The 15,309-nt window shown below is 39.9% G+C and overlaps 1 protein-coding gene across 3 annotated transcripts in view; it reads right to left on the bottom strand.

Annotated features, from left to right (window-relative positions):
• The window catches only part of LOC148876660 (GEM-like protein 1), a 39,085-nt gene extending 24,328 nt beyond the window's left edge, over window positions 1-14,757 (bottom strand). For 2 of the 3 annotated variants that reach the window (XM_088960260.1, XM_088960270.1), the window contains exons 1-3: window positions 14,192-14,751; window positions 13,899-14,000; window positions 10,056-10,327 (exon numbers count right to left, since the gene is read on the bottom strand). In XM_088960260.1, coding sequence (XP_088816386.1) covers window positions 10,056-10,327; window positions 13,899-14,000; window positions 14,192-14,516 — 699 coding nt within the window. In that variant the 5' untranslated portion in view covers window positions 14,517-14,751. Of the gene's footprint in view, window positions 1-10,055; window positions 10,328-13,898; window positions 14,001-14,191 lie in introns of all 3 variants that reach the window. The other variant, XR_016104043.1, reaches the window with a different exon arrangement.
• Between the last annotated feature and the right edge of the window lie 552 nt (window positions 14,758-15,309).

Here is a 15,309-nt window from a genome sequence, read left to right as displayed (position 1 = left end):
ATTTTATTTTTAAGTATATAATTCAAAGAGGGGTTGACGGCCAGATCTATTCAATTCTAGCGACATCCCACTCTCTTTTCTTCTCCTCTTTGCTTCTCTACTGCTGAAACCTTTCAACTTCTTCTACTTTTCTTCACAAGGCATTCATCTAAGACTGTTATTAACAACTTCTAGTTGGTATTAGAGCAGGCTAAAGGTTTCTTGAGATGCTCTATCATGCAGCCCCAGATCAGCCGATTGCATGGTGATATGAGAGGTTGATCGAAGATCTCAGGTAAGCCCAATTTTTGGACTTTTTGATGGATCTGTTTTGCCCTATAGCTGGTCTAGGGTTTCCTATCAAATTTAGGAAGAACTGGAGAAAAGGGGAGAGTGCTGCTTTTGTAAGACTCTTCAATTTTGACCTAGGAAGTGGCACCCTAATTTTTTAGGGTTCCTTGGAGTTTTTTGAAGAGGGCGGTTCAAGTCCTACCTTTTATGGAGGTCTCTAGAGAGAGCGGTTGCCTCTTCTCTCTCTTTTCCCGTCCCGCAAAAAGGGAATCTTTTGTGAGAGGATCATCTAGGGTACCAGAAGGGTGTTTGTGGTACCTAAAGGGATTTATTTCATATTCTTTCATCTTAAAGTGACCTTCTAACCTTTTTTGAGAATTATGGAGGGAAACGGAGCTGAAAACAAACCCAGGAGTGAAATGGAACCAATGAGAGGAGGTGTCAAAGACCTTTTCGAGGCTGAGACAATCACTACAGTTAAGTTAGATGGTACAAACTATTTAGAATGGTCACAATCTGCAAAGATGGCCATCGGTGCTCGTGGGAAGTTGGGGTATATCACTGGTGAGGAAGTGAAACCCGAGCCTAACAGCTCCCGATGGGTACAAGAAATTTATATGGTGATGACTTGGCTGTGTAATTCAATGTTGCCCCATATAAGTAAAATTTTTTTGTGGGCAAATACGGCTAAGGAAATATGGGATGGAGTTGCAGAAACCTACTCAGAGTAAAAATGTTGCTAGGACCTATCAGTTGAGGAATCAGATTACTGCTATCAAGCAGGGAGATAGACCTATTGCTGTTTATTTTTCGGCCCTTAAAAACCCTGTGGCAGGAGATTGACCATCTGGAGATAGTTGTTTGGAAAACCACTAAGAATGCAATTGCCTACCAGAAGCTCTTAGAGAAGTATAGATTCTTTGAATTTCTTACTGGCCTTAATCCCGAATATGATATTGCAAGGCAACATATCCTTTCTAGGGACAATGTTACTCTCTCTCAAGCATATGCCTTTATATCAGGGGAAGAGAGTAGGAGGAATGTGATGATGAAGAATTTTGCTTTTGAACAATCAGCCATGGTTAGTACTATGAAACCTAAACATAGCGGAGACCGGGGTGGCAGTGAAATCAGTAAGGAAGATAAGAAGGATTTGATTTGTGATTATTGTAATAAGCCTAAACACATAAGAGATACCTGTTGAAAGCTTCATTCTCATCTTGTGCCGAATAGACTTAAAAACAAGAAGGGAAATGCTAACATAGCAGTCACTGGAGACATACCTAGCCCCCCTACTGTTGCTACTTGGAGTCTGTTGCAGCTACTGCAGTGAGGGCCGAACTTGAGAGATACGGGCAGTTCCTAAATCAGCAAGATACAGTCAGCCCTAATTCAGTAACAGGTGGACATCTAGGTACAGGTGGTTCTGGTGGAGCACATTCTACTTCCTTTGCTCATACAGGTAGTTCACATGCCACTGCAAACTATGTTTCTACTACAAGTAAGGAGGGACCTTGGATTATAGATTCTGGAGCCACAAAGCACATGACCCATAGTTCCACTATTTTTCTTCTTACCAACTCTGTTCTGGAAGAGACAGAGTCTCCACAGCCGATGGATCTCATGTTCCCATTGCCAGGAAGGGGTCTATCAAGATTACTGATTCCATTTCCCTACCCTTTGCCCTTCATGTTCCCAGATTGACTACTAACTTGTTATTTGTTAGTAGTTTGACTAAGAACTTGAATTGCTCAGTGATTTTTTCTCCTAGCCGTTGTATTATGCAGGATCTAGATTCAAAAGAGGACGATTGGGAGTGGTCATGAAATGAATGGAATCTACCTCCTGGATGTGCTTCCTCATCATCGAGGTCATCATGTTAGCGGGGATATTGAGTCAAAGTCTGTGAGTCAGATTATGCTTTGGCATAATCATTTAGGTCATTTGTCTTTTTCTTCTTTGCGTTTCTTATTTCCAAAGCTATTTGAGTCTGTTAATTTGTCCAATTTAGAGTGTAAAGGTTGTCAGCTTGGAAAACATTGTAGACATTCCTTTAAAGCTAGTAATAAAAAGTGTTCATCTGCTTTTGATGTTATTCTGATGTGTGGGGACCATACCATGTTCCCTCTATGGGTGGATATGGATATTTCCTTTTATTTGTGAATGATTTTTCTTGGTATTCTTGGATTTATTTAATGAGATCTCGTGATGAGGTACTATCCTTGGTTCGGCAATTTCATCAGATTGTGCTAACACAGTTTGGGGTACAAGTGAAGGTGTTCAATTCAGACAATGCCAGGGAATATTTTGAAAAGAACCTTACTTCGTATCTGTTAGAGTATGGAGTTATCCATCAGAGCAGTTGTTCTTACAGTTCACAGTAGAATGGTGTTGCAGAGAGGAAGAACAGACACACTGTTGAGATTGCAAGAAGCATGATCACATTTACTGTTCCAGTTCAGTTTTGGGGTGATGTAGTTCTCACACCAGTCTTCCTGATTAATAGGGTGCCCTCTCGTATACTTGGATTCAGCACCCCATTCAGCCTCCTTTTTCCTGAGGGGGAGATGTTCCACATTCCTCTCAGTGTGTTTGGGTGTGTTTGCTTTGCATATGTCCTTAGTCCTCACCGCTCGAAGCTCGATCCAAAAGCAAAGAAGTGTGTTTTGCTTGGGTATGCAGAAAATCAGAAAGGGTACTACTGCTAAGAGCTAGTCTCTAGAAGTCGGTATGTTACTATGGATGTCACCTTTTTTTAGTCCACATCCTTTTCTCGAAGGATCCTTCTCAGGGGGAGTGTTTTGGGGAAGTGAATGAGCAGTCTATTCCTCTTCCGGCTCCAGTTCCTGTGTCCACTCCTGTGTCTGATCCTCCTATGTCACTTATCTTACCACCTCCCTTGCGTCCTGCTTCTCAGTGTTACGACGGCGACTTCACAGGGAGGTCGATTCCACTGTAGAATAACTCATATCACTTCCCATTGGTTCCTTGGAGACTCTAGATTCAGCTGACATGGATTCAAGTATTCCTCTTGATCCCTCTAATGTTTAAATTCCTATCGATTCTACTAATCCCATTACAGATGACCTAGACCTTCCTATTGCACTCAAAAAAGGGAAGAGAAAGTGTACTGCTCATTGTATTTCATAGTACCTATCCTACAATGGACTTTCTCCTTCCTATCGTGCTTTCCTCTCTTCTCTTGACTCTGTGTCTATACCCAAGGGTGTCAGTGAGGCTCTCTCCAAACCTGAGTGGAAGGCAGCTATGCAGGAAGAGATGGAAGCCTTAATTAAGAATCAGACATGGGAAATTGTAGATCTACCAGAGGGCAAGGAGACTGTTGGATGCAGATGGGTTTATACAGTTAAATACAAGGCAAATGGAAGTATAGAAAGGTATAAGGCCAGACTGGTTGCAAAAGGGTACACCTAAACCTATGGCATTGATTACTTAGAAACCTTTGCACCAGTTGCAAATATGACTTCTGTTCGGATCCTTCTTTCTCTTGCTGCCACATACTCTTGGCCCCTGTTTCAACTTGATGTGAAAAATGCTTTTCTGAATGGAGATTTGCAAGAAAAAGTGTATATGGATCTTCCTGTTGGATTCTACAGTGATGCTGAAAAGGGGAAGGTATGCAGACTGAAGAAGTCACTTTATGGTTTAAAACAGTCTCCCAGAGCATGGTTTGACAAGTTCAGGAAGGCCTTGATTGCTTTTGGTTACACTCAGACTCAATTAAACCATTCTTTGTTTGTAAAGCGGAGGGGGTCCTTGGTGTTAGTCCTGATTGTTTATGTGGATGATATTGTAGTCACAAGAAATGACCTAAGTGAAATTGACAGTTTGAAGAAGAATCTACACAGAGAATTTGAAATTAAGGATCTTGGGGAGCTGAGGTACTTCTTAGGCATTGAGGTTGCAAGATCAAAACATGGAATTTTTATTTCTCAGAGGAAGTATGTTATGGACCTTTTACAAGAAACAGGGAAGCTTGGAACAAAGGCCGCTAGTACTCCTATTGATAAGAATCACAGAATTAATGCATCAGAAGGTGAGTTGGTAAAGGACATTGGGAGATATCAAAGACTTCTGGGGCAACTGCTATATTTATGTATCACAAAACCATATATCTCCTATGCAGTGAGTGTGGTGAGTTAATACATGCATGCCCCACGAGTCCAACATTGGGAAGCTGTTGACAGGATTCTTGCTTATTTGAAGGGACACCCACGCAGAGGCATACTATTTGCTGACCATGGACAGTTGAAGCTAGAAGCTTATAGAGGTGTTGATTGGGTAGGATGCCTTGATGACATGAGATCTACATTAGGAATTTGCACTCTTGTTGGGGGTAATCTAGTCTCGTGGAAAAGAAAGAAACAGACAGTTGCGGCAAGATCAAGTGCAGAATCTGAATACAAAGACATGGCACATGGAGTTTCAGAACTTCTCTGGATCCGCTCCTTGTTAGGAGAGATTGGTGTTGAGGCAGAAGAACTATGATGTTGTACTGTGATAATCAGGCAGCAATTAACATTGCCCACAACCTAGTTCAACATGACAGGACAAAGCGCATTGAAGTGGATAGACATTTCATAAGAGAAATTGTGACTTCAGAGGAAGTTTTTCTTCCATACATTGTTTCTGATTTGCAGCTTGCTGATGTTCTCACAAAAGGTGTTGCAAGGAACAAGCTGGAGCATGATCTACGCAAGTTGGGAATATGTGACATTTACTCCCAACTTGAGGGGGAGTGTTGAGTTGGGCCGATTTCAAGTTATTGAGCCCAGTCATTTATTTTTTATTTTTAAGTTGTTAAGTTAGGAAGTTATTGGGCTTTAGGCCCATTAGTTTATGTTTTTAAGGTGTGACTGTTCAGCTACTTAAAGTAGCCGCCCTACTAAGGGCATTCTTGTAATCTTTCATTATTTTATTTTTTTAAGTATATAATTCAAAGAGGGGTTGGCGGCCAGATTTATTCAATTTTGGCGACATCCCACTCTCTTTTCTTCTCCTCTCTTCTTCTCTACAGTTGAAACCTTTCAGCTTCTACTTTTCTTCATCTAAGACTGCTATTAACAACTTCTACTGTTATCTCTTGACCATTCAACTCTAACCTCTTAATTAGATTCTTCCTTCTACCAATTACCAGCGAGTGAAAGAATTTTGTGTTTCCACACCCCTCCAATAACCATGTGCACCTAGATTTTTGTCTCCAAGAGATCTCCTTCCTTAGCATCTCTTCCAACTCATATTTGAGCCTCCACCTTTCCACTCTTTCCTCCCTGATAATATATCTCAAGTTTTTTTCCATCCAATAGTCCAACTCTACAATCCTTGAGCAGATTTCCTCATTTGACTCCACCTCTACAAACAGGTCCTTATTCCAAGCTTTTATTTTTCCTTTTAATCTCTTTAAGCTCCTCAAAAACCTGATGCCTTTCTTCAATCCCCTATGCCCTACCTCTTGCCACCAAACTTTGATCCTCTCCCCAAACGAAGGGTCCTCTAACCACATGTTTTCAAACCTAAAGGGTGAGGATCCTCCCAAAGTAGCATCTTTACTAGGCAAATCAGACAATGATTTGAGGTGACTCTAGGTAAGGCTCTAGAGGTCTGATTCTCCCACATTTCCTCCCAATCCACTGAGAAAAGAAACATGTCTAGCTTCAAACAAATTGGGGAATCTTGATAATTCGTCCAAGTAAAATCATCTTGTAGCAATGGAATCTCTTTTAGCTCAAAGGTAGCTTCTTGTACTAGGGAAATCAAACAATGATCTGAGGTGACTCTAGGTAAGGCTCTAGAGGTCCGATTCTCCCACATTTCCTCCCAATCCACTGAGAAAAGAAACATGTCTAGCTTCAAACAAATTGGGGAATCTTGATAATTCGTCCAAGTAAAATCATCTTGTAGCAATGGAATCTCTTTTAGCTCAAAGGTAGCTTCCTGTACTAGGGAAATCAGATAATGATCTAAGTAACTCTAGGTAAGGCTCTACAAGGCAGATTCTCCCACATTTCCTCCCAATCCACAGGGAAAAGAAATATGTCTAGTTTTGAACAATTGGGGAATCTTGATAATTCATCCAAGTAAAATCAGCTTGTAGCAATGGAATCTCTTTTAGCTCAAAAGTATCCACAAACTCATTAAATTTCACCATACTATGTGGTTTCAATTATTTGTATTTGCTGAAAACCGTACCACATTGAAATCACCACCTAAGCACCAAGGTTCTTCCCACAAACCCCTAACTGCACCAAACTCTTCCCAAAGTTGAACCCCGTCTCTATATGAGTTTGGCCCATAAACATTTGTCAAAGTCCATTGCTTACCATCATCCACTCTTGATTTTTACTGAAACAAAGAATTGTCCTATTAACTCCTCCACACACTCTATCTCCTCATTTTTCCAAATAGTCAGGATGCCTCCAAAAGCTCCCCACAACGGGGCACAAGCCCAACTTAAACCCTTAGCACTCCAAATACTCCTGATCCATCTTCTATCCAACTCCTGTATTTTTGTTTCTTGTAACAAAACTACAACCGGCTTCTCCTTCATAAGAGTTTCTCTAACAATCTTCTCTTCTTAGCATTGCCTAAACCTCTCACATTCCAATTTAAAATCTTCATGTTGATTCTAAACTTGAAACCCACAACTTCCAATCCCATTAAAAGCCCCCCATTCATATTTCTTTCCTCTTGCTCTCCTCTCTATCATATACTATTTCGCTTATCAGATTTCCACCTCGCTCTTCTTTTTTCTTCTCCCTTTCCCCTTCATTTTTCCTTTCTTGCAAACGCCTTCACCACTAACAACTTCCCTAAAGTAGACTTCTTCATCTTTCCTATTGAGCTACCCCTTGAATCCCATTGTCTCTTACCAACTTCTTGGACTTTCACTTTACTTTCCAAGGGGGGCTTGTTTCTCTCTGTAGCCTATGCATCTAAGTTGATTGTCTCCCTCACATCCTCAACCATAAGATTAGCCTTGCTAACAAGCACCGAATCAGTGATTCTACCTTCCTCTCCCCACTAACCCCCAACCTCCTAGCTCAAATTCATCTCCAAGCGTAGTGGAAACATGATTTTCAGCATCCAAGGGATTTTGAGCAACAACCAGATCTACAAGAACAGTAGAGGACACACAACAAGCAGTGGAGTAAGCATTAGTTTGAGATGCAATAGGGAGACAAAACTCAGAGACAACAGAAGGAGAAGGGCTAAGAACTCCCTGTTCAACTCTATCATAAGCCAAGCCCTCGACAAGCACTAGCCGATTGGAAATTTTCGGAAGTGAGACCTGTTCTACTACAAAGTGTTGTATCCCTTGTGTGCTTCTTTGCTTTCCAAATGGATACATCTGAACTCCCGTCTTACCACTCATCCTTTGGCTCTTAACTTGGTCATCAATTTTGTTCCCCCAACCACAGTCACAAAAACATCGTAGTCAATAGAGACCTCAACAGAACCACAATCCTTCAACTGTACAGCAACAAACAAGGAGTGTTCTTCAAACAAAATCTTTGTAACCAAATCATCATCATTCAACCTTTTTGAGCTTTGGTCAAATCAAGACTTCCAATGCTAGAGGGTTGGTTTACTTCCTCATTGCAATCAAGTTCCATGTTCTCCCATTCATTGTCTTTGTCAGAGTCCTCCCTCAAATCCCTATTGCATTTTGGGTTTGATCCATCTAGAGCGATCTAGTTTTCTTCAGACAGGGGTCACTAGACCAGCTTGTTGGGGGGGATTCTGGTCAAGGGAGACGATGATACACCACAATTACCATCCCCCAAAGCCCCAAAGGAACAAGGCACTTGACTCATAATAGAGTCATGTGCCAATAAATTAAAATTCTCCTTGGGTCAAATTGACCTGACCCGATCCACGCCCGCCACACATTACCCAAGACATTAAAATTTTCCACCTGTCCACTAAACTTGTTGGGCACAGTTTCTCCGGCTGATAAAGCCTCTGCACATGATTTCTTGGTCATTCAATCTTGCAACTCTAAGATCCTCAACTGCTTAAACAAATAATACTGTTGATTTGCTTTCCCCTGAAGAAACTGTTGGGTTTCCTTCTCAAGAAACCCTTTATCATTTGCCTTTAACCACCTCTTTGCCACATGTCCACTCTCTGGTCTCTGCCTTCTCCTTCACCACATCTCACCCAACCTTCCACATCATCATCATCATCTTCCTCTCTCTCCTCCCACACAATAGCATCACTTCAGCTCCCGATGCTATCCAGACCCTATACCATAGTCCATCCATGAGCAACTGGAATGTCCTCAGAACCATCTCCGCTTTAACTCTGACAATATGAAGCTTTTTCCGCTTTCAAATCCTCTGTATTATACGCCTCCAAAAACCCTCACAGGATTGAAGCAACTCTGTAGAAAGTTGCTTCCACGAAGCTAGACAGTAAGAGTTCCTTCATTTGGCGACCACTCATTTGACAAGGGGCACCAACGATGAATTAACACCAAACCATCAGCAGCTTCAATGTTTTTGAGGTCTAGGTTATTTGGTTTTTCATTTGATTCATAATAGTATGCTTGTGTTTTATTGGATGGTTGCAAGAAGTTGTTGTGACCCTGTGAATTCATTAAAACAAAATCACTAAGGCACGCATTCGCTGGGTGATTTGGTTTATTCTTTGACTGACTTATAGCATGTCTATGCTTTTTTGGAGGCCATAACAAAGTATTATGATTATGTGAACTCATCACTCCACATATTAGGCTAACTTCATATTTCTTGATATTCCTAGTAAAGTAGTGGACCCTAGAAATAGTCGCTCTTTTTCTTCATATAATAGCAATTAGTTCATGTATTACCTAAAGTAGCAACAACAGGCATGTGCTCATTGGGTGATTTGGTATTTCGTTTGATTAATAGAATGTCTATATTTTATTAGAAGATCACAATAAAGTGTTGTGACCATGTGGACTAATCAAAACCAAATCACTCAACCATGCACTCACAAGGTAGCTTTGTTTTAAATTTGATTATTAGTATGTTTGTTACTTATTGGAGGATCACAAAAAAAAAAGTGCCGTGTCCACGTGAACTCACCAAAATCAAATCACCCAAGCATGCACTCGTAAGATTATTTGACTTTTCTTTGGATTGATAGCAAGTTAATGTTTTGTTGGAGAGTAACAGGAAAGTATTACAAACATGTGAATACATCACAACACATATTAGGCTACCTTGGTAATTCTTGATTGTCATAGTAAGTACACCTTACAGGTGGCCTTTATTTTTTCAGGAAAAAAGGCATGCACTCACTAGGTGATTTGATTTTACATTTGATTGTTAGCAATTTTGTGTTTTATTATAAAGTTGCAAGAAAGTACAATGACCATGTGAACTTATTGAAATAAATGCACTCACTGGGTGATTTGGTTTACATTTGATTAATAGCATGTTTGTGTTTTATTGGAGGGGTTGCATGGAAGTGTTGTGGTCGTTTGAACTAACCGCTCAACTAACTTTTAAGTAGAGGAAGCTTTAGTTGGGACTGAAACTATACTAAGGGAAATTCCATATAGTTTTTACTTTGTTTAGTTTGTTTTTTGGTGAACTAATAACTTCATATCCACAATCATCTATGCCCTGCACAATTTATATTTTAATGAAAAATGTTTTTCCACCACCAATTAAAAGAAAACTCAGTAGCTAATAGAGACAGAAATAGCGAGGTGGAACCCTCTGTTCATAAGCTTTGTTTATCCCATAAACTGAGAAGGCATGCAGAGAGCATAATACCTTATAATAGCTCCACTCAGTCTGGTTTCCAACTTTATATGAAAGAGGATTGTCACTACAAAATGCGAGTTTTTCTGTAGAGAGATACAAAATTCCCATAACTGGACCAGCTGATGTTGACAAGTAGCATGCATATGACCTTTGAAGTTGCTCCTCAGGAACTGTATCAAAGGTGTGCTGGAAGATCTTCTCATAACCACCTTCTGCTAAAACTTTGGTTCCCTGAGCAATCCTTCCCATGGCAGCATCAGCAATACTGGGTCCTGTTTTCACTGATTTATCAGCAGGCTGTCAGCATAGTTGCTTATGATACAAAAAGGAAATTTCTAATTAACAAGAACTAACAAAAATATTAGCAAATACTTCAGAAACAAACTGGAAAATATTCCAGAAAAATAAGAAATATATGATGGGAACACAGGATGAAACAGTATTGCCAAGAATTTGAGTAAGCACACTTAAGATTGACATCTTTCCAAACCTAGAATTCTTCTATTAACAGTAACCTGTGCTACCTTGGAACAAGGTAGGGGTGCCAAGTACTCAAGTTTCCACAGGTGTCTGTTCTAAAACATGGAAGAGAAACACATGATTAATATTCAATTACATAGATAATTCTGAAGTATACTAGAAATAAAAAAGAAAAATTGTTTCCTCCTCACTGAATGTGTCCTTTCTCATGATATCTAGCTTATGAATAGTAGGTGCCAAGGTATTTTGGTCACTTCAGATTGGAGCATCATCAAGATGGTACATGACGTGCCATAAGTGTTAACATGGTGATGTACACAAGTGTCTGGCATGGTTAGACTTTCTAGTTTCAAGATTTCCTGATAATGGTAATAAATGCATGTAAAATTATCTTTTAGAAGTATGAACTGAATATCTAGACCAGTATTTCAATAAATAGGAATAAGCTTACAAAGTAGAGGACCTAAAGTATCTTAAGTGCCCAAGAAAGTGGGCAGGCACCCAAAAAGAAAAGAACAATTACAACTGAGCCCAGAAACCAGAATCCCTATTCACCCCGTGCCTAGCTAATCCATCAGCAAAGGAGTTTGCATTTCTCTTTACCCAGGTACACTGAACTTCCATTTTCTTGATCAGCCATTTGAATTTTCTCTTTTCATTGCTGTAGCTCCAAAGCTTAGAGGTGTCTTCTTTTAGCCAGTTCACTACATTCAGGTCTTTAGCCCTTTGTACTCCTTCAAAAGCTGCTAACACCTCAGCCCTCAAAGGTCTCCCATTCCAATTGGGCCAGAGAACATAGTTATTACATTCCCTTTCTCATCTCTTAGCACCCCCTAATACCCGAAGGCCTTGGATTCCCCATGCTGCTACCATCAAAATTTAGTTTGATAAAACCAAGAAGTGGAGGGTTCCAGGTGGGATTCGAGATCATCTTAACTGAGGTTGAACTTGCAATTTCTTTACATTTTCTTAACATATCATCCGTTGAATAATCTGTGAACAAGTCCATTGTATTCAACCAATGTATTACCCTTGTATGGATTATTTCTATAATAGTTTCCAACCTTCTCTCCTTTTCTGAAAAAATCCTTGAGTTTCTTTCTTCCCATATAGTCCAGCAAACAACAGCTCTCACACATCTCCACATGATCCTTAACCTTTTTGTTGGGCAGTTGATAGAAGAGGAATTAAACAAACTTTGCACATTCATTGGGGAAATCCACCTGCACCCAAACAAAGAAACAAACCGTTCCTAAATACTTTTTGCCAAGTCACAAGATATTAGTAAGTGGTAACCAGACTCACCAGCAGCTTTGCAAAGAACACACCAGTGAGGAGATAAACAAATACTGGGTCTTTTTCTTTGAATCAAATCACCTATGTTGACTCTTTCCAGGAAAGCTTCCCAATAGAAACTCCCAACCTTTGGAGGTATAGGTTGACACCACACTTCTTTGGCAGGGAATGCAAATGACAAGCCAATAGGAACTGTCAGTTGTATTAGGGCTTTGAGGAAGGAGGCACAAGTAAAGGAGCCTGAAGGAGACAAAGTCTAGATCCTGCTATCTATTTTTGTAGGCTCCAAGAAAACCCCATCAAGAATGGACATGAGAGTTAAGGTACTATCCAATTTTGTTTCCCTGAGAACTCTTCTCAAACCCAAGTTCCATCCAAACTTAGAAGTTGAGTTCAAGGGTACAAGGAAAGCGGCAACTGGTTCATTTTTGAAGGTGGAGATAGCAAAGAGGGCTGGAAATTGGTCTTTCAAAGGATATATCTAGATCAGTATTCACAAAAGAGAACATTCAGAAATAACACTAGGATTTCAATGCAGTCACAACTCAGCACATTATACATGCCAAGTTGTCATAACTCAAGGGCAACATGCAGCAATCCGAGTAAAATAATATCTTGTAGTACCATTAATAAGAACACTTCAAAAGCAAACTTTAGGTTAGCAACCACCAAAACATGCATGGTAATGACTTCAAGCATGCATTAATGATTCAAGTGATTGACTCTAGTGTCTCTTACTCTCTCCTTTAACTCCCTTTGGAGTCACTTCAATTCATTAATCTGGCTCTTCCATATTTATTAATAACAAAGGACAAATGAACAGACAAACTCACTAGATAACTCTTAACAATCTAAAGGCAGGGGCCCTGGATTTCAGAAGATTAAGGCAATGAACAAGGCTCCTATTGTCATTCGATCTAACAGTTACATTTAGCTTCAATAAATTCTAGAATTCATATACTAATGTATCTATGTGGAGCTTTTAACTAAACCAAATTGGACACATTATCTAATTAAAAGATGTCAAGAAAATATTGATCACATCCAATATTTTGGACCCATATACCCTTCCTTGGTGATTGAGGTCAGGTACTTGGTAACAATTTACTGATTGACACCCCTAAAATTCAAACATGGCAAGAAAAGAAAACCAACCCCAAACATCACACATAAAACCAGCAAAAATGTGTGCACGTCACAACTCCACAAAAAAAAAAAAAAAATCGCACCATCAAACATCCTGCCTGCTATTCTTCTCCTACATACTTTAATACATTGAGAAAAGACCAAGCAATCATATTCCAAATTATCCTTATTATGAGAAGATCCGATTACATCAAACTTGCAAACATCCTAAATGGCTACTTGGAGATAGCAACAAACCCCAAAGGAGATGACAATTTCTGTGCTACCAAATCTTGTTCCCCACAACTACATTAAGTTCCATTCTGAAAAATCAATAAGGTAATAATGAGCCTTCCCAGATCAAATTTCCAGGCTTTCTGGCATTAAAGCCACCAAAAGTTGTAGAAGCGCATGTCTCAACATTATTGGAAGCACAAATATTGCTTGAAACCCAAGCGTGTGAGCCTCTAGTTAGTTCATCAGGTTTGTGTATTCTCCAAATAGAACTTTAACATTTCCAACAGTAGGCAGCAAATCTTCAAGCAGGGAATAAAAAGATACCCTCAAAGAATAGTCCAAGATAGAATTAACAGGTCAGAAATATTATGGTCTAAGAATTGAGATGGCTGAAATATTATGGTCTAAGAATTGAAAGCTTTTATATAGATTATACAGGCAAATGTTCCCCATATTTACAATTAAGTGTTCCTTACTTTTGTTGATCTCCATCACGATCCAAAAGAAATCATTCCGATTCCATTTATTGGAGAACTAAAAACACATTTCAGTGGCTAACTTAGTTCTTTCAAAATGCACACTTCCAATCGTGGGGGAAAGCATGCCAGCTTTGCGCACAAGAATAAGAAAAAAAAATGCCAACTTCGATTACTCGTTGACGTTTAGTCGATTCTACTAAAGGCAATAAAGAGAATTGAAAATAGAGAAACTCACAGTGTTGCCAAACGTTCTCGGCCAGATCCTCTGCGGCCTTGGAGGTTTCTCCCACCTTCGTACGCCATCTCAAAAGCGCATCGCGAACCGTATCCATTGTCTCTGATCAGAACATTGTATTATTCAGAAATAAAAAGAAAGAAAAATGCAATATCCAATTAAGGAAAATCAAAGAATACGAATGGCTTCAATCTCAGAAAGAAATAAGAATAATAATCTTAGGAGCAATAATAACCATTAGAATTGCAATCACCCTAACTTGCGATGGAAAACGTGAACGGAGGAATACTCACTCTTGACGGACGATAACGGCGACGCCTCAGGTGAAGAAGAAACGTAAGAATTGGTGGCACGATTTTCAGGGAGTGAAGAAGGGGTGGTCTCGCTGGTCAATTCGGATTTCCAACTGACCGATTTCCGTGGCGCCGGAGACGTCGATTTATTATTGCTTGTCGAAGGATGAGATTGTGAACCAAGTACCAAGGTGCCCCCGTCCCCGTTCTCCTGCGGGGGAGGAGCAACATCTTCCGGATCAAGTTTCGGATACGGCGCGTATTCCGAAGAATGCTCCCCCTCCAATTTATTTGTGTCGGATTGATCACCTGAGCGTTTATCCATCGTCCCCGAGTTAGAGGAAAGATGGAGAAGAAAACCCTTGTGACTGAATTAATTTTGGTGTGAACGTGGAGTGATGTTTTTTCGTGGGAATTTGGATTTCTGTGAAGTTTGATTCTGCAATGATGCAAAGCTTCTTATCTTGCTTCGTACGTTTTTTCTTTATATGTGTTTTTTAATTTTTTTGTCCTTACTTCGACCTCCTCCAAAGGGCCGAGAGGAAATCGTGGGCCCTTTTTTCGGCGAAGGCGGGGTATCAGGTGTGTGAATTAATTGCCCAAACCTGCTGCATCTGTTCCACTGAACTCTAGTAACAACGCAGCCGCACATCAGGAATATCTGTTAATTACAACGAAAAGTACGATAAAATGCTTAAACGTATGAGAGATATAAGGCCCGTTAAATTGGAATCCGCTACCCAGACCACAATGCAGTCGCACAATTAACATGTCTCGTACTTTTTATGTTATATATCACCGGAGATGTTCTCGATGTGCGGCTGTAGAGTGGTCACTCATTGTTCTAAAAGAGCTATTGAGGCGAGGCCAAAGAGACAAACGATTAAGCCTTGAGGCGAAGTTGAAGCTTGAAAAAAGCCTGGCCTAGCCTTTAGTAGCCTAGACTCTACCATCAAAGCTTACGCCTTGAATTGTTTGACGGTTATCCCTTTGGCCATTAGCCTCAACTATTTAGCAAGTTAATGTTTGTTTTTTTTTTTTTTGAAGCCCGCAAGTTAATGTTGTTTGAATATGAAAGATTATTTTGGGTTAAAATGGAAATTTAAGACAAGAAAAGA

This window comes from Nelumbo lutea, chromosome 1 (genome assembly GCF_056320005.1).
Source record: "Nelumbo lutea isolate HS-2025 chromosome 1, American lotus-T2T, whole genome shotgun sequence".
NCBI classification, from domain to species: domain Eukaryota; kingdom Viridiplantae; phylum Streptophyta; class Magnoliopsida; order Proteales; family Nelumbonaceae; genus Nelumbo; species Nelumbo lutea.
Note: the sequence above shows the minus strand (reverse complement) of the source record. Positions and strands in the feature narration are given on the sequence as shown.